At 41.0% G+C, this 26,674-nt stretch overlaps 1 protein-coding gene across 10 annotated transcripts in view; it reads left to right on the forward strand.

Annotated features, from left to right (window-relative positions):
• KAZN (kazrin, periplakin interacting protein) overlaps positions 1 to 26,674 on the forward strand; it is a 679,557-nt gene that overhangs the window by 397,403 nt on the left and 255,480 nt on the right. For 8 of the 10 annotated variants that reach the window (XM_083162748.1, XM_083162746.1, XM_083162750.1 and 5 more), the window contains one exon: positions 3,343 to 3,426. The exons of the other annotated variants lie outside the window; for them this stretch is intronic. In XM_083162748.1, coding sequence (XP_083018874.1) covers positions 3,343 to 3,426 — 84 coding nt within the window. The remainder of the gene's footprint in view (positions 1 to 3,342; positions 3,427 to 26,674) is intronic. 10 annotated transcript variants of the gene reach the window in all.

Genomic DNA, 26,674 nt, shown 5'->3' on the forward strand with positions numbered 1-26,674 from the left:
CTCTTTTTTTTTTTTAAAACAATCTATTAACTACAGGATCATTTCTTTATATAAACTTTTTAGCCTATAGCAGAAGGCCAGATTCTGTCGGCCAATGGTGGGGCAGTTTTTGACTCTAAAGCCACGGGGTATCTGTTTTTCTTTATAGTAGTTGGTCAGTGTCACGCCATGATAAAAATAGTCCAGTTCTCTTTGTTTAAGTTTAAGTAGATCACGGTAAATGGCTTCAGGGGTCTTAGCAGTCATCTCGTCACCAACCTCGTTAAAGAGCATGTCCTCTGCTTCAGATTCTGAGAAGGTGATCAGGACGCCTTGTGTGAGCTTGGCCAAATTCATGCATCCTCCAGCCGCATCCTCACTGAATCCTCCCTCCGCCATGATGATTAAAAACAATGGACAATGTCCAATAACATCCAATAGAATGAATGAAGTCCTGGAATCGATAAATAATCACTGGGGTGCTATCGGCCAGATGGTCTCCACTCCTGCATAGGAGAACACCAATGTACAATGTCCTGTGGCCAAGCAACTCCACCAAACAGTATTCAAAGTCCCGGTGCAAACCTTTAGCCTGTACACAGGCACATATATTCTTCGTCCCAATTGTATTACGTGCAGGAGTATGAAGGTGGGGGACAGCTTCTGTCATCCTTTTTCAGGAAAACATTACTCCATCAGACACAAAGTCACCTGTACCACTGCATTTATTATATATTTAATTTCCTGCCCGTGCGGCCTGCACTATGTAGGTAAAACTGATAGAAATTTGCGTGACAGAATGGCTGGACATCGGGCTGCCATACGGGCAGCCATTCTCGCCGGTTCTAGTGACCAGCCACTTGCGAGACATTTCGCACTGGCTGGACACAGTATGGCGAATCTACACTATATTATTATAGATCATGTCCCCGCGCGCCTGAGGGGTGGTAATAGATCATTGGCTCTCCTCCGGTGTGAATCAAGGTGGATACACTGGTTGAGAACCATGGTCCCCTATGGCCTGAATGATCATTTAGGTTTACATGCCTTTCTTTAAGCGAATATTTTATATTTGTACATGCTTCTTGGGGATGGTTGATTAGGTGGCCTTGAGCTCTTTGTATTTATTTATATGTTTTGTATCATGTATTAAGTATGCATCCGACAGTTGGTATGCGTTTTCTATGTTGAACTGTTAACTACTGATTATTACGCATATACTGTTTTGTTTTTGTTTATGTTATGCTTTTTAGTCCTCACTGTAAACTGTACATCACCACCTCCGCTGTGTATGTTGTTTTTAATTTGTACGCCCGTCATGTTAGCACTCGTATGCCGGTCCTCCGCTGACGAGGTGTGATGCGAGTTGTCAGCGCCGGTTGCCATGGTGTGGGAATCACGTTGGTGGACGTGACCATGGCAACGGACGTGACGCTGGCGTGCACTTGTGATGCGTGAGCCTGGCAGCGGGAATCGAGCGGGAGCGTACAGGATGGAGTGGGGGATATAAGGTGAGCACTTATCTTGTTGTTTTATGCCTGATGACGATTTTGTAAATAAAATCGAAACGTTGCTGAAGTTTCCTGCCTCATCGCTTGTATTTCTGACCGTGTGCTGCCTCCACTGCATCCACAGTGGGACGAAGAATATATGTGCCTGTGTACAGGCTAAAGGTTTGCACCGGGACTTTGAATACTGTTTGGTGGAGTTGCTTGGCCACAGGACATTATATATATATATATATATATATATATATATATATATATATATATATATATATATATATATATATATATATATATATATATGAAAATATATATATATATATATATATAAATCATGGGGGCACTCACCGGACTTGCTCGTAGACACAACTTTAATCGTACATACCAAAACAGGTTACTTAGTGCTTGACAGTGGGTTAGCAGTCGATATTTCGGTCTCCAGGAAAAGGGGGTCTTGAGAAAGGTCTGTGTCAAGACTGAAATGTCGACCAGCTAAACCATGGTCATGCACTATATATATATATATATATATATATATATATATATATAAACAAAGAATATACCCAGCGCAAAAAGTCCTCAGTGTTAAGTGTCAATAATTCCACATCAAATCCCAGTGTGTGCAGTCTTTTTCTTTAGGATTGTGCCATAGATCCAGAAATGGTGAATCTTGCAAAAAGAGTAGAAAAGACGCACCAATGAGCACAAAGTAACAGAATTGACGAAGTCCTTCTGTGTGACGAAACTAGTTGGGTTTTACTTCTATGGTCCGACGTTGGAGACGTCCTCCTTCCACCTGTGTTCCAGCCGGCGTTCCCCTCTGGTCCTGTGCGAGTGGTGCCGTGTCTTGGTCTGAGGTCTCTGCGGCTGAAGCTGAGCAGCGGTGATCCCCCACAGGAGTATCCGGGCTGTGATGGTGTTATGATCTGGCTGGCAAGCATTATACTTTTAACCCCTGTATACGTGAGCTTTATTTGATCAGTAAAATTCTGTTACTTTGTGCTCATTGGTGCGTCTTTTCTACTCTTTTTGCATATATATATATATATATATATATATATATACATACTGTAGGAGACACATTTTAGTAGCCATTATCACCTACCAGTGTTTGAAAAGTGATAAAATGGAGAGTAAAAAACAACCAGCCAATCATGTCGTTACTGTGATTTTTCAACAGTCTGTGACATAACAGGTAGGAGCTGATTGGCTGTTTGTTTATCACTCTCCATTTTATCACTTTTCAAATTTAATACATCTGGCCCTAGGTCTTTTAAAGATACTGTCTGTTTTGCAATGTAACATTACATACCACTATTCCCATACTATAGCTGTCTAAAACACTGTGCCAAGGCAAATAGTTTTTTTCTATCTTTCCCTTCTGTTCTATGAACTATAGAAAAGGTCAAGCAGAGGCCAAACACTGTAGACTTTAAAAAAAAAACATAACTTAAGCCCCTTTCACACGCGAAACCCCGCACGGCCAAAAGTCATGCCGCACACAGTAGTTAATAATGGAAGGGTGCCGAGCTGTGGCCATCTCCACCATTCTAAACTTCTGTGTGCTTTTTGGCCATGCGGGGTTTTGCCGCCAGGCAGGAGCCGGAGCGTGTGAAAGGGGCCTTACAATGTCTTGTACATGAGAAAAGCTTAAGTAATTGGATGCTTTAAAGGCCTAGCTGCATTCTTTATACTTTCTTTGGTGGGTACAGCTTAAATTATTTGCTTGGTGTTCCTGATTCACATTTATCCTTGGCAATGCTTATCTAGTGTGTCTCTCTTCCTTCCTGTCCCCTCTTCTGGCATAGCCTTAAGGATTTTCTAGTTAGACTGTCATGCTTGTGACCTGTTTCTCCAGATAACAAAGTGTGTTGCCCAGAGAAAAGAATACCGTGTTTTTGATCACTACATTGAGAAGGAGCCCTCCACAAGAGGGATAGCGGTAAGACCGACGTTTTTAGGGAAAAGCGTATCTTCATTTTTCTTTTTTTTTCTTTCCCCATATATTTATTTTGTATGTTTTTGTTGTAATTACAATGTAAGGTTGCACAATTGTTATGACTAACATACACACTTCACTCTTTGAAAATCTTCACAAATTTTTAACACTGTTTTAGAGTTAGTAATTAGGGGATGAAGAGATATTGGGACATATGTATAGCTGACAACATAGAGGCAGGATAAACAATTCTTAACAAGACATCTTCATATTTATGTAAGGAAATACACACAAACTGATTCCATTATTACAGTATCTCTTAACGTAATTGATATTTCTACACCTAAATGAAGTATAATTTGGCTGAGAGCTTTGGTTTATGCAGACCTCAGGCAAAGGTCAGGTCTTGCTGTGATAAGTGTTAAAATGTTTTTTATATTCATGTCTACAAAAGAGAAATGTAAATAGATTAAAATTTTCATCAATTTGACATGAAATTATTAAAATATTGGCAGCTATGTCTATGCTCCATATCAACATTCTGTTAAGGTAATAAGTTTGTGTTGCATTACTGTATTGCCTATAAATAAGCAAAGCTAGTGGTGTGTACACTCAGTGCTATTTGCACTATCAATTTTGTCTATATAGTCAAAATTTAAAGAAATGAGTGCAAATCGTACCATGTGCGCCCGCATCCAATCTCAATGTGCGGCCCTGCGGCATCAGGTAGTAGTATGGCCCCCGCTCCCCTGCCTGCACCGTCCCTCCCTTCCTGCCTGCTGATATCTGTGGCTGCCAAATCGCACCATGTGTACACACCTCATCACTAATTGGTGTGAAACATGCAATGAATATGAAGTTTTAAACCATTTACCATGTATTAAATGGACCTGTGACTCTCACACAGTGCCACAGGGCCATTCCATGTCTGTTTAACCAGGCATGAAAATCACTATTTTCATGATGCTTTGTATACTTGATATTACTACATAGCTATTAACCAATGAAAAATATTTATTCTGTAGGCCTTATAGTTTTTCCGAAACAGGGGGTAAAAACATTTTGAAAAGTTGCTTGGAAATGCCACTCCCGATGCTCTGTTTTTACGAGCCAGATAACATGGAGAGTGATAAACCTCCAGCCAATCAGCTCCTAACTGCCATGTCAGACTGTTTGCAAAATGACAGGTAGGAGCTGATTGGTGGTTTATCACTCTCCATTTTATCACTTTTCAAGGCTTAGTACATCTCACTCTGTGAGGTGTACAGATGGAGCCGCTGTCATCAGAGAGGCTCTCCTTGCGCCGTCCGCCAGAATAGGGTGTACGCATGTCAAACACTCGTGCCATATTCTCGGGTATGGCAACGCCAGCGTGTGAGACCAGCCCACGTCCACCGGATCGCCATACGCCAGAAACCTGTGGATGGTGGTATGGCGGAAACAATGTGTCTGGCTCCATCTGTATGTTTAAAAAAATGCTATCTGAGTCCCTAATCCACAAATCACTTTAAAATGTTGACCCTTTCAATATGCATTATTAACCTAAGGCATATAAGTTACCATGTCCCTTTTCTGTTTATATTGAACCTAAAGTATAGAAAAATACTGGGATTTTATTGGATGACAATTAATAAAATTTAAGTATTACCTGTCTTCTGCATGAAATTTATCAGAAGGGCATCTTACCTGCTTCAACTTGGAGCCAAGTAACCTGCTATATACTGTGTATGTGTATATGTGTGTGTGTATACATATATATATATATATATACATATATATATATATATATATATAATATGTGTGTGTCATGTGTATCCGGCACTCCCAAATAGGTAATTGCAGTAAGCGACCCGGTGCCTTCCTTATGAACCTGCAGGTCCTAGTACATTTCCAGAGATGAGGCGGCACTCACGGATTTCAGCAAACCTTTGAATTTATTATAAGGTGTCCAACATGTTTCGGGCCCTCCCGCCCATCCTCAGGGATAAGGGATACAATAACAGTGCAAAATTGACATGCTCAGCAAAGGAACCCACCCCCTCTCACTCGTGTACACAATTGCGCTCACCTGTGAAGTCCAACGCCGGCTCAAGCTTCCCCTGTCTTCCTCCATCGCGCTGCATCCTTGATGTAATCCTCTAGATCATCCACACGCACTCTGGCCGCTTCATACTGACCTCACCCACTGTCTGCTGCGCTGATAGGGCAACCACCCGGGGTAGCCAAGCCTCTGTTTGGACTCCTTGGCAATGCAATTGTTGTGACAACTATAATGAAAAAAACGTACACACATTAAGAACAGTGTTTAAGAGACTTAATATAAGTCATATATGGGCCTTTACAGGCCAATATTGGTGTAATAAAAAACATCTATAAAATATAAGAAAAATCTTTAAAATAGACAGGTATTGTAAATCAGGGGTTCATAACAATAATTACATCATTACAGTGTACAGACTTATTATTTACTTGCATATTGGAACCTTGGAATCTGAATGAAACAGCATATGGTATCTGGATGTCATACTTATTAAGTGCTTATTACATCTCTACTTTATATATTTATAAAAAATGTTGCATACCGTGCTATTCATTATGTCCACTGGGAGATAAAGTGTCTAGCATATGTATCCACCTTGCTTCCGCCTGTAACAGGCGTTTCCCCCTGTTACCCCCTCTAATATCTAGTGGGATTTGGTCTATAATTTTCGATCTTATGCTCGCAATGCTATGCTTTTTTCTGCGCAATGACGAGCGACAGGTTGTTCACTGTTTCCTGTACTGGGTGCATGTCGAATGGCCGTCCGGTGGTTGGCCATGCGCTCTTTAAATTGACATTCGGTCTTGCCCACGTAGTATAACCCACATGGGCAAGACAGAATGTATACTACAAATTTAGTGGAGCATGTCACTGAATGTTTGATTTTTATCTGATGGCCTGTGTGTGAGTAGCTCACTGTAGCCCCCGTTAACATGGAGCTGCAGGTTGCGCTACCTGCAGCTCCATGTTAACGGGGGCTAAAGTGAACCAATATCAATATATCTGCAGAACGTCCGAATGTGCTGGCCAAAACGATGTTTAAAAAATAATTCGTTCTCAAAATTAAACATAAATACATTAGCATAGGCCGGGGCAACCGCCGCCTCCATAGCAAACTCGGACGTCTGCAGATACATTAATAAGTTGTCTAGAAAGATGGATTTGAGTATCAAATGTCCTGCGCTCCTTCTTAGGCTGCCTTTTCGTTATCACTTTAAGGTCTCCCTCAGACCTTGGACGTATACGGAAAGTGGATGGGTGTGATAATTTCAACAGGCACCAGAGAATAGGTTAAAAAATAAATGCCAATTTATTTTACAAAACAATCATATGAATCCTTGCCCCTAAGGGTATTTGGAGCCAGCAAGGGATGGTATATGGCAGGGATGCAGTCTGGAAGTGCACCCTGCAGTGGCCCCAAATACCTTAACACTTGGTAGGTTCACCCAAGATCAAGTCCAGTCAGTTACTGCTGCCGACACGTTTTGAGCCTCAGGTGCTCTTCTTCAAGGGCCACCTTGCCCTCCCTTCCGCATTCACTTATGTTAACCTCCCAGTGCTTTATTCCAACCTCAGCACCATGGTCTTATCTACCCAGTCATACAGGAGAGTTTAAAGGGGACCTTTCCCACCACTTTACCATCTTAGTACCGTGCAAGCAGGATACCTTTCATTTATTACAGAACTCTGCCCAGCAGGGGTCTACAATCACACCGCAGGCACCCCAATGATACAACGGCATTAATAGACATTACTGTGGGTTTTTTCTTTATTCTTTATCTGGCAATGATACTGGCATTGTGACCAATAAAATTCTTCAACATTTATAAACTTTATTGTCATCAATCATCACCAGATGCACAGATCTTTATTACATCAGTGTTGCAAAACATTTAATATACCAATCTTTTTCATAAACTAAACATCAGCCTATGAATCTTACTTTTTTTTAACAGAGGTGCATGATGTATAACTGAAGTTAAGACTGTACTGGCACTGCTGTACATAATCAACTTCCTTTTCAGGGAACTAATACATCCTCCTAGTACCCTTCTGACCAAATGATATTGCACACAGTGAACAGATGTCTTCTTTCTTCTGTAGAGTACTGTGAAATGTTCGAACAGGGCAATAGGGGTTGCACGAACTTGACTTCAATGTCATATTTCCCCTCATCTTTTTAAAGTAGCAATCCAAAAAACCAATGCGTATAGTAAACACATGATATATATATATATATATATATATCAAGCCCTAATAATGCACTTAAGAAAGAAGCACCTTGCTGTTAATAAAGGCACAGATGGAAGAAGAATGGAAGAAAGGAATAAATCAGTAATAATTTGTTAAAAACAAGTATACACCAAGTTCCTAAGAGTGGATCATATTTCTAAACATCTGTTGATGTATTGCCGTTTTATTGACGATTTATTCTGTTTGTGGACAGGGCCAATATCTGTTTTGGAAGAGCACATCCTGGCCATCAACAACAGCACCAGCCCCATTAAATATACACATAACATCCAGCGAGAATCAATAGAATATTTGGATGTGAGGGTTTCATTGCAAAATGGACATTTAGAAACTTCAGTTTATTCAAAACCTACTGACCGTAACACTCTGTTGTTGGGGTCTAGCCATCACCCCAAGCCTCTGAAAAAAGGCCTCCCGAAATCACAACTAATGCGGGTAGCTAGAATTTCCAGTACACCGGAATCAGCTAAGGACAGCACTAATATTATTGTGGATAAATTTGTCAACAGAGGTTACAACCTCAAACATCTGCGTAATCTTCAGGGACAGGTTTTGGCTACCCCTAGGGAAGAACTGCTAAAGCCTAAAGTCCGCTGTCAACAGGAGGTGTTACCTTGGAAACAGCAGTATACAATGTCGAGTCCAGTAGTTCAAAGGGCAACAACAGCCCTGTGGCCCATTATTAAGACGGATACATCGTTGCCAGGATTACAAAAAAGAAGACCCATGGCGTGTTATACACGAGGCCGCAACATCAAGGACAGAGTGGTGCGCATGGACATAACAGGATTTGACATTCCTCCACCCCCTTCCAATTTTCAAGCGAAGCCCCCGGGATGCTATAGGTGTCTGGGGTGCACCACTTGTAAAAATATGGTGGTGTGCAAGTCGTTTAATCATCCTATCAGCCACATCAGTATTCCCATTAAGCAGGTTCTCACTTGTTTAATGACCCACGTAATTTATCTCCTGTATTGTCCCTGCCGGTTGCATTACGTGGGCAAGACCATCCGTACCATTCGGGACCGGATGGCCTTGCATCGTTCTGCGATTTCTAATGCCCTTAAAACCAAAACGGCTGAGCAACCAGTGGCTAGGCATTTTTTGGATGCTGGCCATTCCATTGGGGATTTAAAATTTATATTGATCGATCACGTCCCTCCAATGCGCCGAGGGGGTGATCGAGATGGTGTCCTCCTCAAATTAGAGGCGAGGTGGATTTATCGGTTACAGACGTGTAAACCGTTGGGATTGAATGAGCGCTTCAACTGGAGTGTGTTATACTGATCATCTCAGTGGTCAGGTTGCCGTTTATTGAGTGTTTTGCTCTTTCTTGTGCACATCGTTATATTATATATTGGTGCTTTCATGTTAATGGTGGCACATATTCGTTATGAAGTACTAATTGTGTATTTTATGTATAGCTCCGCTGTGATCTGCGGGAGAACGTCCGGCGGCTGGGGACGTTAGCTTGGTGAGTTGCCCGGACAACGGGCGCCGGAAGCTGACGTCAGCATACCGGAACACCCTGTGAAGGGAGGGACGGCGTGCACCCGGCCGCCGGGCGGACCCTGACAGGTAAGCGCTCTATTTAAATCATGTAACTTGCTTTATGCTTTTGTTATGGTCTGCATGTCATGTCCTGAGGAAAATGGCCAAGTGCCATTGAAACGTCGACCGCATTGACATGCTAATGTCGACCTTTTACTGCATAAACTACGTTTGAAAAATCCCTTGGAGTGACGCCAGTTTCTTACTCTATTCACCAATTGTGGATGGCACCCGGGGTAATCTCTTTATGTGATTGAGGAGTGCCGGCTCGCACAGCAACATATATATATATATATATATATATATATATATATATATATATATATCAAGCCCTAATAATGCACTTAAGAAAGAAGCACCTTGCTGTTAATAAAGGCACAGATGGAAGAAGAATGGAAGAAAGGAATAAATCAGTAATAATTTGTTAAAAACAAGTATACATTTATTGAAAGTTTTTTCAGCATATAGGATTTCATCCACAGTTTCGAGTTGTTAAAAATGCCACCTATAGTACAAATCCACGGACCGGCGCGTTTTGTCCCTTAGGACTTCATCAGGTGCAATAAATCAGTCCGATGAAAATGTGTCTTCTACACAATATATGAATGGAGGTATGTCCTTAAGCAATTTATGAATGGAGGTATGTCCTCTAGCAATAAGGTAGTGGCCAACAGCAGTGACTACAAACAGTTGTTAAGAACCACCTATTAAGTAAAATGGTCTTAAACAAAGTGGTCGTTCAATCACAGGTGAAATAGTAGTGCTGGATGTGGCATTCCTCTGTCCACAATTACAATTATACAGCCTCTCAATATGGAATAAACTGTGAATCACATGATCTTCTAGAGCCAGTGTTTGGCTCTAGAAGATCCTGAAGACACAGGCTCTAGAAGATCCTGTGATTCACAGTTTATTCCATATTGAGAGGCTGTATAAATTGTAATTACAGAGGTGATCGCTACTACAGTCCTATGACAAAACGCGTTGGGGCGTTTCCTTCTGACGCACCGGATCACTCGTGCTGGATATCATCCGTCCGTCTTCTGCCACTGTATGGAGAACTCTGCCGCCGCTGTTACATCTTGGTCGAAGTGGCTGGAGTCCCCAGATCCTATACCTCTAGCGTGCTGTGTTGGCGGTGATTATTTCTGATGCCGGCTAGCTTTTACTATTATGTATGTGAGCTTATACACCTTTTTCAGTAAAATCTGATTATTTCGCTCATTTGTGCGCTCCTTCTTCTCTTGTTTTCACACACAGATGTCGGCATGGAGTTGATTTTATATAGTGTGGCGAGCGCAGCGTACCTGAAGCATGGCGAGCGTACGCTCAACTAACATAAGTACCAAAAAAAAAATGTATTTATAGAGGGGTAATATAACAAAGTGGGCACCTCCCTTGTAAATGGATTTTGACTTGTAGTGGTTGAGAAGTGCTATTACTGTTTGTAAAATAAAGGGATAAATAAAGGGTTAATACAAACTCTTCCCTATATTGTTTTATTTTACTGAATATTGGAGGGATTCCTGCCCTTCTTATGATGCCATTGTTAGGACTCTGTAGGAGGTCAGCAGACATGCTCCCTGACTGTTGCCCCAACCTGGAATCCACGAATATGTGCGGAGCTAGGCTTCACCTGTACCCGTCCCGGCTGTAAGGGCGAATTAGGTACACCCAGACTCCGTAACAGGCAGGTCTTACGATGGGACAACGTATTTGTGGAGGCAGACCGGGAGCAAAAGGATATCTAACTAACCCCTGAATGTGCAGGTCTATGACCCCTAAGGCAAAGCAGACTATAACACAGGGACTGACAGACTGGACATAAGGCAGAGAAGAACAAAGGCAACAAAGCCGGAAGGTGATACCGGATTAAATTATGTGGCCAAATTGTCCTATGTGGACTGCAGCTCCCAAACAGACAGACAAGGCTTGGATAGATAAGATGGCTGTAGTGACACGACTTACCAAAACAGTGGAATAAATTTTCACTCTGTGGCTCATAACAGTACCCCCCCTTGAAGAGGGGTCAAGGGACCCCAATATTCAGACTATGACCAACACAAAAACATAAAACACTGGAGAATATCTGGAGAATTGGAACTGGATGGGACCACAAGAGTTTGGTTCAGATGAAATGAAGAAATCACCTTAGGGAGAAACTGCGGGTTTTATTCAACTCCGCTCTATCCTCATGAAAAATCAAGTAGGGGCTCTTTCAGGGCAGAGCCCCTAACTCGGAGACTCTATGAGCCAAGGCCAATGCCAAAAGGATCACCGTGTTCCAGGTAAGATATCCAATGCCAAAAGGATCACCGTGTTCCAGGTAAGAAGAAAATTGACAGGGCCGAAATTTGGACCTTTAATGAGCCCAAACGCAGGCCCATATCCAAACCAGCCTGCAGGAATCTGAGAAACCTATCCAGGTTAAATTCCGCTGGCGGAAATCCTTTTTCCTCACACCACCCAACATATTTTCTCCAAATGTGATAGTGACCCGCTGTTACTGGCTTGTGGGCTTCAGTCATCGTGGAAATGACTGAGGCGTGTAGGCCCTTATGAGCTAGAATCTGCCACTCAACCTCCAGGCCATTAAACAAAGCCTCCCTAAGTGCTGGTAGACGCATTGACCTTGAGTGAGCAGATCGCTTCTGAGAGGTAGATGCCACAGATCCTCCACCAACAAGGCCTGAAGATCTGCATACCACATCCGTCTTGGCCAATCTGGCACCACTCGAATGACTTCCACCCTTTGATTTCATACTCTTTTGAGCACCTTTGCCAGCAATGGAAGCGGTGGGAACAGGTACACTAGGTTGAAGGACCACGCTGTCGTCAGTGTATCCATGGCTTCCGCCTGAGGATCTCTGGTTCTTGAGCAGTACCTGGCGACCTTGTTGTTGAACTTGGACGCCATGAGGTCGATTTGTGGCCAACCCCATCGATCCGCAATGCTTGCAAAGACTTGGGGGTGGAGATCATGGTGACTGAGAAAATCCGCCTCCCAGTTGTCCACCCCTGGGATGAAAATGGCTGAGATTGCCATCACATGCAGTTCTGCGCAGGACAGAATCTTGGAGACCTCCCGCATGCATGGCCTGCTCTTTGAATCTGGACCGCTTGATCTTGGAGGAGAGATTGAGCCTGTAGTATTGCATAATAAACTGCCCTCAATTCCAGGACATTGATATGCAGTTTTGACTCCCACAAGGTCCATCAGCCCTGAAAGGACCTGCCCGGCTTCACCGGTCCCCATCCGAACAGACTGGAATCCGTCGTTAGGAGGATCCAATCCTGAATCCTGAACCTCCTTCCTGCCAGCAGGTTTGGGGCATATGTCCACCACAGGAGCGATTGGCGTGTCTGATGCGACAGGAAAATCCTCTTGTGCATCAAAAGGTGTGACCCTGACCATTTGCACAGAAAGAAATGGTCTGGAGTGAAACCTCCCGAACTAGATTGCCTCGAAGGTAGCCACCATTTTCCCCAGAAGCTGGATACATTGGTGCACTGACACCTGAGACTTGAACAGAATCCTGTGACCAGATTTCGAATGGCAATCATTTTCTCTTGGGGAAGAAATACACTTTGTTTTTCGGTGTCCAAGATCATTCCCAAAAAGAGGAGATGGCGTGTCGGCGTCAAGGAGGATTTGGGGATATTGATAATCCATCCATGGCTGGACAGAACCTCTCTGGTCCTGACTATATTCTGTTCCAGGACCTGTTCCGATCTTGCTTTGATTAGCAGATTGTCCAGGTAAGGGATGATGTTGATCCTTTCCTTTCCTTCTGAGCAGAAGCATAATTTCTGCCATTACTTTGGTAAAATTGCGTGGCGCAGTTGACAGACCAAATGGCAGCGCTCTGAATTTAAAGTGCTTGTATTTAGACCAAATCTCATAAATGCCTGATGCAGGCCCCAGATAGAGATGTGGAGGTAGGCATCCTTTACGACAACGCTAGGAATTTTCCCTCCTTCAGGCTTGCTATTACTGCTCTTAAAGACTATTCTGAACTTGCACACCTTTAAGTAAGGGTTCAGTATGGGCCATACCAAACAGTCCAGTTTCGGTACTACGAACAGGTTGCAGTAATAACCCCTGCCCTGCTCCGTCACTGGGACCAGTACAATTACCAGTGATTTTACCAGTCTGTGTACTGCTTGACGCAGGATTACCTGGTCCTCCACAGCTGCTGGCAATCCTGATCGGAAGAACCTGTGAGGGGGCGGTCCGGCGAATTCCAGCCTATAGCCGTTGGAAATAAGATCCCTCACCCAGGAGTCCAGGTGAGAGGCATCCCATACCTGGCCGAAATGTGCCAACCGGCTTGCGTGATTTACCTGGGGTGGGGGTGAGATTATCTACCCTTGCCGACAGGACTGATAAATCCTGCTGCACTTGCTTGGTCTGCACAGTATTTGCAGCCAGCTGCGAGGACACATTTTGCAGCATAGTTTTAATACCAGTGGCCCACTCAGGCTCCTGGGAGTCTGATTCCGTTATCCCACTAAGTTGGGTTGACACTCCACTAAGCTGTAGAGACCGGCATTGTTCACAAGTAATTTGTGAAGTGGACCCAGGCACAAACTTTGTGCTGCAAATCACACAGGTTATCTTTCTCACCATACTGGAGACTATAACCGACCCACAAACACACAGAGTAACACAGTGAAATACAGAATGTGAGGTGTATAGAAACTATGTGCAAGCTTCTAACACTGATATGTGTGTGTAGCTTTAACAAGCCTGTGGGGGAGTACTCAGAGATACTGAGGGGACCAGAACACCCTTAACCTGAACTCCCAGAATGAGCAGTTGGTTTATAAGCACATATACCATCAAGTAATATGACCACAATATTGAGTGCACAAAGTAACACACAATAAGCATTTGTAAAGCGCTGAAAACACTTGCTATTCTGCTGCAGACATCCCTCTCCAATGCTACACCACTGGGGAGTGTCTGTCAGGCAGTAATGGTGCCACAAGGAGAAGCAGGACGCAGTGTTGGTGCCCACAGAGCTCTCTGGTCCCGCTCTGAGGAAGCCTCGCCCCCTTGTAATGGTGCTGGGCTTATACTAATGTTTATACTTGCGCGGGCTGCAACTCACAGCACTTTTATGGGGAACTGCCCTGGTGGTCCAGTGGCAAGCTCCTAGCATCCAGTCTGTGACAGGGGGCCTGCGCGGTCCCTGTGCAGGGGCACTGTGGCAGCCGCCATCTTGCCGCACAATGAACCAGGGTACCACACTGAGGGGACCCCGATTTGTACTCACCACTGACGTCTTCGGACTGAGTCAGGAGTGTGCGGCATTCTAGGGGTGTGTAAAGCTGCAGCGCAATGCCCGTGATGACATCACCCTCTCAGGACAGTGGTCCTGCAGCAGGGACAGCTCAGTACCTTAAAAGGCCTACAACTTTACTCCTTCTCCTGACTTCCCACAAAGCAGGAATGCTGTGAAGTCCAACACAGCAAACCCAAAATAATAAAAAATAAATAAACTGAAGACAAACTCTCTGGAGCTCCAGCAGTGTGCATCCTCTTCTGAGGGCACATTTTTCTAAACTGGTTTGTGGGTGGGGAATCAGAGAGGTGGAGCCAGTACACCCAGTTTAAAGTTTTATATGTGCCTGTCTACTGCGTATACCCTCTAATACCCAATGTCTTGAGACCATCCCAGTATCCCATAGGACGATAGTGAAATAGGATTTATAAAAAATTAGGATATAAATAATTACTAGGGTATGAGATGAGGTGGTGTCTTGCGTGGCCTAAAGTGTACTTGCAGACAGGTTTGGTCCGGACCGTGCTGATGCTGTACACAATATTCACACACACTAGTTTTACCTTAATCTCTCCCTTGGATATAGTTGATTATTCAGGTTCATTCCCTCGGATGCAAATTTGCATCCTTGCAAGTGAACCAGATCATGCCTTGCAAATGGAGGTATGCCAGCCCACCGTTCCCAAGGCCCGTACGTTCGCAATGGCTGTGAATGGATGATTTACATCATGGGTCTTCAACCTGTGGCCCTCCAGATGTTGTGAAACTACATGTTCCAACATGCATTGCCACATTTTTTCCTATAGGAGCACACCAAAACTGGCAGGGCATGCTGGGACATGTAGTTCCACAACATCTGGAGGGCCACAGGTTGAAGACCTGTGATTTACATAAACATACATTCACATAACATAGGGACCATCCCACATCTTTCGATCGTCGCCCATCATCGAAAGATGTGGAAGGTGCACGGATATGTAAGGTTGCTCTGAGCAACCTTACATATGTGTGTATACAAGGGGGGAAGTGGGCGGGTCAGCTGCCCGCCCTCCACATGTTCATCACAACATCCTCATCAGCATGAGAACGCCCATGAAACGCTGGGCGTTCCCATATGCTAATGAGCCAGCCCGCCGCCCCACCATATTTTGTTTAAAAAAATTATTTGATATATCCTGTTGCAACTTTACAAAGGAAAAATGTAGATCAGCTCTTAGTTCCTTTGTAGTACCTTTTGAGTGGATTGGTATGGATCTGAAACGGCCAGTGGAACAGTCTGCTCGATGCACCAATACATATTGGTGATAGTTGATTATGCTACCAGGTACCCGGAGGCTATACCCCTGCGTAATATGAACATGGACCTCATTAGCGATGTCTTCTGGTGGCCCTGCAAAAGAAACAACCAGAAGACATCGCTGATGACCACTGTTGCTCCCAAAGTGCATAAACAAATGTGCACAATTTATCATTATGATCCATTGCCATCGAGAAAATTGTACAAAATATCAACTAGTTTGTACCTGGCTTTAGGGGACATTTCAATTACATGCAATAAGGATGATGTTTGCTGTTGTAGTGGCATGGAAATACAGGCATCGCTGTCAACACAAGATAAAGTCGACATGAGTTTTTATTTTTAGTTTTTTTTTTACATTACCATACTTTACCATTCATGTGGACTCTTCATTATTGACAGTAAAAACCTTCTCCATATTGACACAAAAAACAATAAAACTGCACCAAATAAAGCCAAAATTTATAATTCAACATACTGTATAAATTTAATAAAACATGTATGAAATTCACTGGCATTCATATGAAATTCATAAAACAATAAATCACATTACACACATAAAAAATAAAAAATTCTGTTAAATGCTACTGATTATTAACAAAAGACATCAACCACCTATATTGCATATGCCGCACTTCTTTTAGATTTTAGGGGTTATTCCCCCAGGTGTAAGTTGGTTAGTCCGAATTTTTGATTAACATATGAAGTTCATTATGGAATTAGTATCACATGTATATAGAGAGAGAATCCTCCTTAAGGTTATGTATGGTTAGCATAAATAGTTCTTCTAAATGAGTATTTTTCCCATATTTGTCTGGCCAGACTTATTTCAAGGAGTACATCCATTTTTGAGGGGGGGGTTCTCTACTGTGCTGTGGCTCCCAGCCACTGGTGCTGATCCCCTTCTCATGTAGCTATTTCCACAGCTTTTCCAAGGGTAGTGAAGTATCCGAGATCTGATGGAGATAATCTGATTGTTAACACGTTTCCCCACCTGCTCCCATTGTCAGCGGCTTCCTCAGAACAAAAAATTGCATGTTATTGCTTGTCTACCTTGTGCTCCTTAAATAACACTCCTGGCTGATATACTTCTGGGTTTGCGTGCACAGTCTAGTTTCCTGTGCAACACTGAACTGGCCCCCAAGCCAATCACATGCCTTCCATGTACACTTCCTGATATTATTGGCCTCATGCGTTTCAAGCCTCATTCACATTGTAGTCACATGTGCTTCTTATTATGATTACATGATGCACTGTGGTCACATGGTCCACTTTTGCAGCCGCATGGTATCATTATATAGTGCGCTTTTTGTAATAATATAATGCATTGTATTTTTTATACAATCTTCATTATATGGTGCGCTAGACCTTTGCTTTCCCTATAGCCACATTTCCACATTTTAGATCATGGCTATTTAATTTATTGTTTATTGGTGGCCATCTTTGTTTTTGGCGAATGCCCTTCCCTATGTTGTCCATTTTTTTTTTTTATATATGCGATAGGGCGTATTATCATGCAGTAAAAACCTTATATTGCAGGCACATATTGAAAATCCTACTTCTATTTATATTTAAATTATATGCATAGCACTATAAATCTTATATAAAATAATAGGGAATAATAAGAAAAAAACAGAAAGATAATATATAATGAAGTGTGTATGTATGTATGTATGTATGTGTGTATATATATGAGAAAAAGAAAGAAAAGAGAAAAGTACCCCTTCAATGCGCTGTATAGATTCAACTTGAGCCTCACCTCTGTTAGTCCCCCCTGTTAGTGGGGGAAATGGGGAAAGAAGTAGCAAGAAAGAAACAGTGCGCTCCTATTTAATATCTCCACCACCAAAAAGATGTCCGAACAGTAGAAATTCAAAAACACAAAATGGTGATCTATATGGCGCTGAGTTCCCCTCTCCACATGTATTTCTAGGTATGTTGTCCTAGGTGGTCTCCCCTCTGGTGGCACTCTTTCGGTCTGGTGGCTGAATCTTAACCCACTTAACTGACCTTGGGAGTGTGCCCTATGTGCACGTAAAGGTTTCTTTTTGGGATCCCTTTCACACAGGTAGTTCCTCCTTTCACATGGAAACCATCAATATGACAAATGATATGGAGTAGACTCACCAAAAGTAGGTGCCCTATGTGCACAAAAAGGTTTCTTTTACTTTTGTCCCCTTCTGATGCCGGGCGTAAGGAATCTTAACTCCAAAAGGTCAATCCAAACACGGTTTATTCAACAAGACAGTAGTAAAAATTCATAAAAGTCTGTAAAATCTGTAGGAAACACTGGGTGCTCACAGGTGGCCCGGGTTACCTCCCTATCCAGATGAGAGGGTCCCCCAACGGCTGAAGATGACTCACAGCGCCACACTTAGAGTTTCCCAAATGTATTCCTTCCTCCGAATGACCAACGCGTTTCTGGCTGTTTCTCAGCCCTTTGTCAAGGTATGGAGGCTACCTATTGCTATCTGGTATTTATACCAGTAGTGCTGGTATCTATTAGCCAGCAACATCTAAACTCCGGAAAAACATCCGGTAATACATGGATACAATTACATATATAAATCCCCACATGATCCCCACAATTATACAATGGTCCAAAGGCATTAATGTACATATATACATACATCACAAATTCCAGGGTTATAAATGTAGGTAACTGCAAGAACAGATAGCGCTTGTGGCATAATCCATTTCAGTTTTTACAGCTTTGTCCGGACGCAGGTGTTTTCTGTTGATAAATATCGTAGCCAGACTTCCGTCCGCTACTTCCGGGTCCCGGAACGCATCGCATCACGTTCCTGGCAGTGTCTGACGCTCTCTCCCGGCGCAACCGGAAGTGCGTCATGCGAGCTTCTGGATCCGGACACGTATCACTTTGCGTTCTAGTTGTTGTGGAACGCAGCAACTTCCTGCTTCATATGTCGCGCTATTGCATTCCCCTGGTTTAATGGTCTCAAGTATGCGGTTCCCCTTTTCGATCTTATACTTAAAGTGCTTTGCTTAATGGATGGTACATAAAATAGAAAGAAATATGTGGATTAGAGTTATAATATCTATATTGCAATAAATATAATGCATTTCTTAACCATACAGTTTTCTAATAAAAACATTTAGAACCCATCATAAATCCATTAAAATAAATATGTTTAATAAATAATTAAAATATGTAAATTAAGATCATATTAAAAAGGGGAGATGATTATAAAAAACATTTAAGTTCAAAACTTACATTCATACCATGAGGTTCTATAGTTTTAAGAGTATAAATGGTACGCATTGAGTAGAAATTCAAGACAAATCTTAAATTTAATACAATTTAATAAAATTTTTAAAACTACAAATAAAACAGTTTTCTCATCTGTGTGTAGTACAGTTCATTATGAATGGAAAATACCTAACACGTTTCGTCGGCACGACTTCCTCAGGGTTACATTTCCGTGTATTAATTGGGTAGTGAAAGTATTCACTCCCGTGTATGTATGCACTCTGTTTCTTTCTTGAGATATTTTATATATATATATATATATATATATATATATATATATATATATATATATATACAGGTCGAGTATCCCGTATCCGAATATCCGTTATCCGAATTATTCCGAAATACGGACATTCCAGAAAGTGAAAAAAAAAATATTTTTTTTTGCTAAAAACTCACTGGGGACATTTGTAACAGCACTACTGGTGACATGATATGTAACTGGCACTATATATGTACAAGAAAATGATTGCTTGGCATTCAAATTCAGTGCTGAGATAGTATACACATTTTGTTTCACGTTTTGAAACCTTGTTTTTTGAACAAATAAAATATATTTGTGTGTATTTTATGTGGTAATAAAATATATTTGTGTGTATATTATGTGTTTATACAGCATAAATGCAAGATACTTCAAAATACATCATTGAAATATTAAAATATTCCGAAATACGGAATAATCCGTTATCCAAAATTCTCCTGGTCCCGAGCATTTTGGATACGGGATACTCAACCTGTATATATATATATATATATATACATACATTTCCAGGAAAAACCGCACACACTGTCCCAATAGCAATAATCGGGTGAAGGGTCGCATAATAATTGTATACAGTGTGATTTGACCCTCAGGCAAAACAAATGAGACTGAATTTAAAAAGGTGTATTATTCAACATCATGGTAAGTGAAAAAAGACACATGGCAACATATTGGCAAAAAAGATGAACAAATTGGTCCAGGTATAACTGGACCTTACCCTTAAGGAAGGTGGAGCACCCACCGAAACAGGCTGTCGGGTATCTGGGCTCTATGGCTGGTTGCAGGTCTCCTTGGTGGAGCTACACTAGATAAGTTATACCTGGACCAATTTGTTCATCTTTTTTGCCAATATGTTGCCATGTGTCTTTTTTCACCTACCATGATGTTGAATAATACACCTTTTTAAATTCAGTCAGCTGGTGTGCGGATCTCGTTTGTTTTGTCTGAGGGTGAAATCATACTGTATGTATGTATGAAAGAGGGGGGGTTGTGACACGATCCTGCGCTTGTAAGTGAGCAGCACTACTCTAAAGACCCCGCCGCTAATGGGAGTCTGATGTAAAGAATGGAGAAGAAAGGTGTAGATGTGCGCTCAAGGGGTGGTTTCACCAGTCCACAATTTGTAAAAATACAAAATATTTATTTTTTACAATAAAACAGTTTAAAAGAGTACAAGTTTTGAAATCGTTTTACACTAATTTTCATGGTTCAGTACAGGACTTCAATCACAGGTGTAACATGATCATACGCAAAAAACCCTGGGTTTTTTGCGTATGATCATGTTACACCTGTGATTGAAGTCCTGTACTGAACCATGAAAATTAGTGTAAAACGATTTCAAAACTTGTATTTTTTTAAACTGTTTTATTGTAAAAAATAAATATTTTGTATTTTTACAAATTGTGAACTGGTGAAACCACCCCTTGAGCGCACATCTACACCTTTCTTCTCCATATATATATATATATATATATATATATATATATATATATATATATATATATATATATATATATATATATATATATATATATATATATATATGTATATAAACATACACAAGAAATGGAAAGTGTGGGAAGGACCAGTACACAAGTCTCAGAATATAACGTCTGATGGACATACTGTAAATATAACTTTTAGTCCATAAATATATCAAATTGAGTGAGACAAACTCATATGAGAGATAACTCCTGTGGAGGGGCTCACTTGAGAGTGAATAAGCGTTTATAGGGTTTTTGAAGAGGCAAGTACTCTGTTGGGGCACTCTTGATGAAAATAAATGAAAACAATTCAAATTCCAACTGATCTGAAAAGTTATCAGAACGTAACTTACCGGTACAGTGATCACACAAATTTCTCAAAACAATTTTTATTATGAGAAAATATTCGGAGATCCAATAGGCTCTAATGATATGTCAGGCTTGGAAAGCTATATTACAATCTTAAAACATAACTTTTATTGGTTATTTACATATAAAAAAGAGGGGTATATTCGATCAATGCACACACATGAATATAAGGATAAAATAAACAGACAGACAAAATTTTAACCTGATTGAAAATCTGGACCTAAAGGAGAATAAACACCAATAATACCAATGCCTAGATGTTTACAAATAATTAGAAGGGCCCTACCTACCCCCTAAATAGATATTCAGTACATAGTACTGTCTATTACATATGAGAAACTGTTATAACGTAGTATTTATGAATGACACCAGTAACTCTGTTAGAATGTAACAAGTTCAGATCTTTCTTTAAAAGCACACTGTCATATACTGTACTAGTTTGATAAGTGAATATTTGGCTGTTCAATTGCAAACATTAAGCAGTAATAATACATTCAGCATTCCCAATAGTCTGTAATCCTTTTAACTGCTCACGTTTCCTTGCATACAATGGACTGCCTTTGTATGCAAGGAAACACGAGCAGTTAAAATTATTACAGAATATTGGCTATGCTGAATGTTCTATTACTGCTTTATGCAGTAATCAGCAGTTTTTAAACATTATGTGGTAATCCAAGATTAATTATGTATTATACCAGTATCTGTAATTACCTGGTTCAATGTAATTAATTCACTAACATTTTAGTGAGGCAGAGAGCTGGCAGAAATATACAAGGGTTTTTGCCGAAAATTAATGTTGTCATAAATTGTAGATACCATTGTTTTTCTTTAACCTTTCTTCCTACATTTCCTCTGGAGACTCTCCTTCACTTATAAAGGGGAAAAGGAAGGAGAAGGCTGCAGAGGAAATGGAGGAAGAAAGGTCAAAGAAAAATATATGCATGAGGTAGAGTAGTGGTTCTCAAACTGTGGGTCCTAACCACAGCATGGGGTTGCTGATCATTAGGCTAATGTGTCTGAGGAGGGGGGACAGGGTAAACTCATGAAACACCCACTTCTCCCCTCTTCCATCCATTACCCCCATTACCCCACTGCCTCCCTGTCACAAAAACGGTCACTTCACTGACCACACATGTGGTAGCCATTCAGCAGTAACTCGCCGGGGGCCTGTGATGATTATTATTATTATTATTATCGTTTATTTATATGGCACCACAAGGGTTCCGCAGCGCCTAACAATACATAAATGAACAAAACCCAAATAACGAATGACAGTACAAGACAATTTAGGACAAGTACATGGTAAATAAGGATAGTTACATCAGGGGACAGGACACTGAAGCAATTATCAGGGTGGCAAAGGTTTATATATTCTAAGAAGGTGCATGAGGAGAGAGGGCCCTGCTCGTGAGAGCTTACATTCTAAAGGGGAGGGTAATGACACACAAGGGGTAGCAGTGAGCATAAATAGACTGTTAGGATGAAAGATAGTTGGATTTTATGCGGGAGGGTGGGAAGATAACAGTTCAGTCTTAAACATTTTAAGTCTAAATGCTGGATCATCCAAGAATAGATAGCGAGACACAGTTGGAAATAAGTGAGGATAGAGGGAGAAAGATCAGGAAAGGAGAGGTAGAGTGGAGTATTATCAGCATAAAAGTGATATTTGAAGTCGAGTGAGCAAATGAGCTCACCCAGAGAGGTCATACAGTATATAGAGAGAGAGGAGAAGAGGACCAAGAACATAACATTGGGAGACACCTACTGACATTGGAAGTGCAGGACAAGTGGAGGCATTAAAGGTACAGCTGGTCATTTTCAAGACTGACATTGCAAATACAAGCAATAACGGTTACCGTAAATGTTCTTGCTGATGTCAAAAGGTGATGTTATTATGGAAGAATACCCAGTTTAAACAGGCAGGAGTAGTATGTTTTGAGGATAAAGTGAACTCACTCAAAGTAGCCCTATGGTTTTTAGAGTTGTGGTTGCTATTTCTCCTTCTGTTTCATTTCGGTAAAATGCTGGTATAACGCTGCAGTTATGTTTAAATGAAGCCGCCCTTTAAAATTATGGCCTTCAAATATTGTGCACACAGCCTATACCATGCACACAGCTTATGCAATTATCCTTAAATGCTGAGACATTGCATGTGCTCTTCTTAATTGGAATTTACCACCCAATCCCCACCCCCCTACTACAATGAAAAGTAATAAATGTAATTAAGAATTATATGAAGTTCCTTCCTTCACAGAGGCAAGAGAGATTTTCAAGTTAACTTGCAAAATGAATCTGCAGCCCAGATTAAGTTTGTAGAATGTTGGTTACCTATGATAATATTTAAAATCAATCTAGGTACTTATGTAGTATCTGGGCACCCCGTTTTCTGATTGTATGCCTTACCTTAAGGCATACAATCAGATGCAATTTGACGCGATTTTCGGCAAAATCGAATCGCATCCGATATCGCATGCGATTCGATGCGATTTTGCATAGAGTTCAATGTTAACAAGGTCCTGTTCATTTCCCCACTATCCAAGTGGGCATGGAGTTGGATATAAACCTGTGGCGAGCGTAGCAAGCCACCGAGCCGGAAGCGTGGCAAGCGAAGCATGGCGAGCGAAGCGAGCCCCTCGAGGGGACGCAGATTTTTTTAAAAGTATTCTGTGTCCCCTCGCGGGGCTCGCTATGCTTCAGGCTCGGTGGCTCGCTACGCTCGCCACAGGTTTATATCCAACTCCATGCCCGCTTGGATAGTGGGGAAAGGAAAAGGACCTCTTTTTCCCATCGAATTCTATGTTAAAATGGACTCAGACCATTTAAACATTGAATCCTATGGAAAAATCGGGACCATCGCATCGTGTCGCATGCGATGTGCCCGATCTGACCCGATTTCTAAATCGGGCGCCCAGATACTACATAAGTACCTCAATCTAGTCTGATATTAATGTCTGATGGGGTCCCAGAGCAAAATAGTTTGAGCACCCCTGAGGGTAGAGTAAAGAGACAATGGTATGTACAATTTATCCCCCAAAAAATAAACGGTACTTGTTTCCTAGCACAGCGCCCGTCGGGTCCCATCGCATACCATTACTTAAGGTATGCGATGGAACCCGATCTGACCCGATATAATGGTTTTTACAGTTCATATACCATTTTATTTTTTTATATATAATCTTTATTCTTTTTCAATCTTTCATACATTCAAGTAACATTTACAAAGTCTTAAAAAAACAGGATTTATACATTTATATCTGTCAAAAATATCACAAACATATTACAACAGTCCCATAATCCCCCCTCCCTCCTGAACCCCCCTCCCTTGCCTGGTTTATCTAACACTTTATTATCCGATTTACATTTATATGGATCTTCTGTATGCCTATTTCCTCTGTGTCTTATCAATGTTTCTTTTCATCCTCCATTTATAGTTTATAGCTAAGTCGCGACTATTTCTTTTTCTGTGGTATGTTGTAGGTGGTGGCCCTCCCAACTGAGGCACTATATCACTTTTTCTGTGCATTTTCTTACTTGTGTATTTTATGTGAAAATACTAATAAATATAGCTATAATATAGTAAAGTATCGTATCTTAGGTGGAGTGGTGTAAATATTTTTTTTTTTTTTTTTATAAACCTTAATCTTATTCTTGATTATATATCCCAATTGTTATAATATAATAATTGTGCTACTACTTAGTGTTGCTTACCCTTATTCTTGTTACTGTGTTTTTTTTTGTTGTTGTTTTTTTTTTTAAGTGTAGTTTACAAATTTTAGTGATCTTCTTAATTTATTATGATTGTTACGTATAGTATAATTGAGTTTACGAAATTTAGTGATCTTCTTAATTTCTAGTGGTTGTTACATATAATGTAATTAAGGATCTACACTCCAGTATTAGGAGATAGGTCTTTCCACCGGTGCCATATTTTATCATACTTGTACAGTGCGTTTCTATTTTTATACACATATTTTTCATGCCTGATCGTGTAGTTGACCAACCCCCTCCAACATGCCACATTGGGTCCCTTCTTTGCCATCCAGCATCTGGCTTTTACTACCTTTGCCAGTGAGCAGAGGATATTAATATATTGCTGATCTCCGGGTTCCAGCTGTCTAGTATTTAACCCCTTCCTGACAGAGCCAGTTTTTGCGTTCCTGACAGAGCCATTTTTTTCAAATCTGACATGTTTCACTTAAGTGGGGATAACTTTTTTTTGCTTTTACTTATCCCAGTGATTTTGAGATTGTTTTCTAGTGACACATTGTACTTCAAGTTAGTGGTAAATTTGGGTCGATACAGTCTGTGTTTTTTTGTGAAAAATACCAAAATGTCGTGAAAAAATGGAAAATTTTGCAATTTGCAAAATGTCACATTTTCTGCTTGTGAGACAAATAAACATACCACTCAAAATAGTTAATAACTAACAAAGACCATATGTCTACTTTATGTTGCAATCATTATTTCAACCTCCTTTTCATTTTTTTGGACACTAGGAGGCTTCAAATATGAATAGCAAATTCTCAAATTTTCAAGAAAATTTCAAACACTGATTTTTTTAGGGACCAGTTCAGTTCTGATGTGACTTTGAGGGACTTGTATGTGAGACACCCCCATAAATGATGCCATTTCAAAAACTGCACCCCTCACAGTATTCAAAACAGCATTTTGGAAGTTTGTTAACCCTTTAGGTGTTTCACAGGAATTAAAACAAAGTGTAGGTGAAATTTCAAAATTTCTTTTTTTTTTCAGAGTTTCAATTTTAATACATTTTTCTAACGAACACAGTAGATTTTACTAGAGAAATGTGACTAAAAATTGATTCCCCCAATTCTTTTGTTTTCATAAATATCCTATATGTGGCCCTAGTGTGCACGTTGACCAAACCACAGGCTTCATAATAGAAGGAGCACCTACTTGATTTTGGAGCCTCCTTTTTATGAGATTTTTTTTTAGGCACCATGTAGGTTTCTAGGCACCATAAGTGCTAAAAGTTAGGAACCTCCCCCACAAGTCACCCCATTTTGCAAACTACACCCCTCAGGGAATTCATTTAGGGGTATAGTGTACATTTCAAACCCCCAGGGGTTTCACCAATTTTGATACAACTGGGCTGTGAAAATGAAAAAATTTAATTTTTCATTTTCACAGCTCAGTTGTATCAAAATTGGTGAAACCCCTGGGGGTTTGAAATGTACACTATACCCCCTGATGAATTCCCTGAAGGGTGTAGTTTGCAAAATGGGGTCACTTGTGGGGGGGTTCCACTGTATGGGTGCTTCAGGGGTCATTCAACCAGAATCTGTGCTGCAAAATCCAAAAATCACTCCTTCCCTTCTGAGTCCTGCCATGCACCCAACTGGTATTTTTTGGTCACATGTGAGGCATTGCCATACTCGGGAGAAATTGGGGCACAGATTTTGGGGTGCTTTGTC

The sequence above is a fragment of the Crinia signifera genome, chromosome 19, assembly GCF_055691185.1.
Source record: "Crinia signifera chromosome 19, ASM5569118v1, whole genome shotgun sequence".
Classification (NCBI taxonomy): Eukaryota; Metazoa; Chordata; class Amphibia; order Anura; family Myobatrachidae; genus Crinia; species Crinia signifera.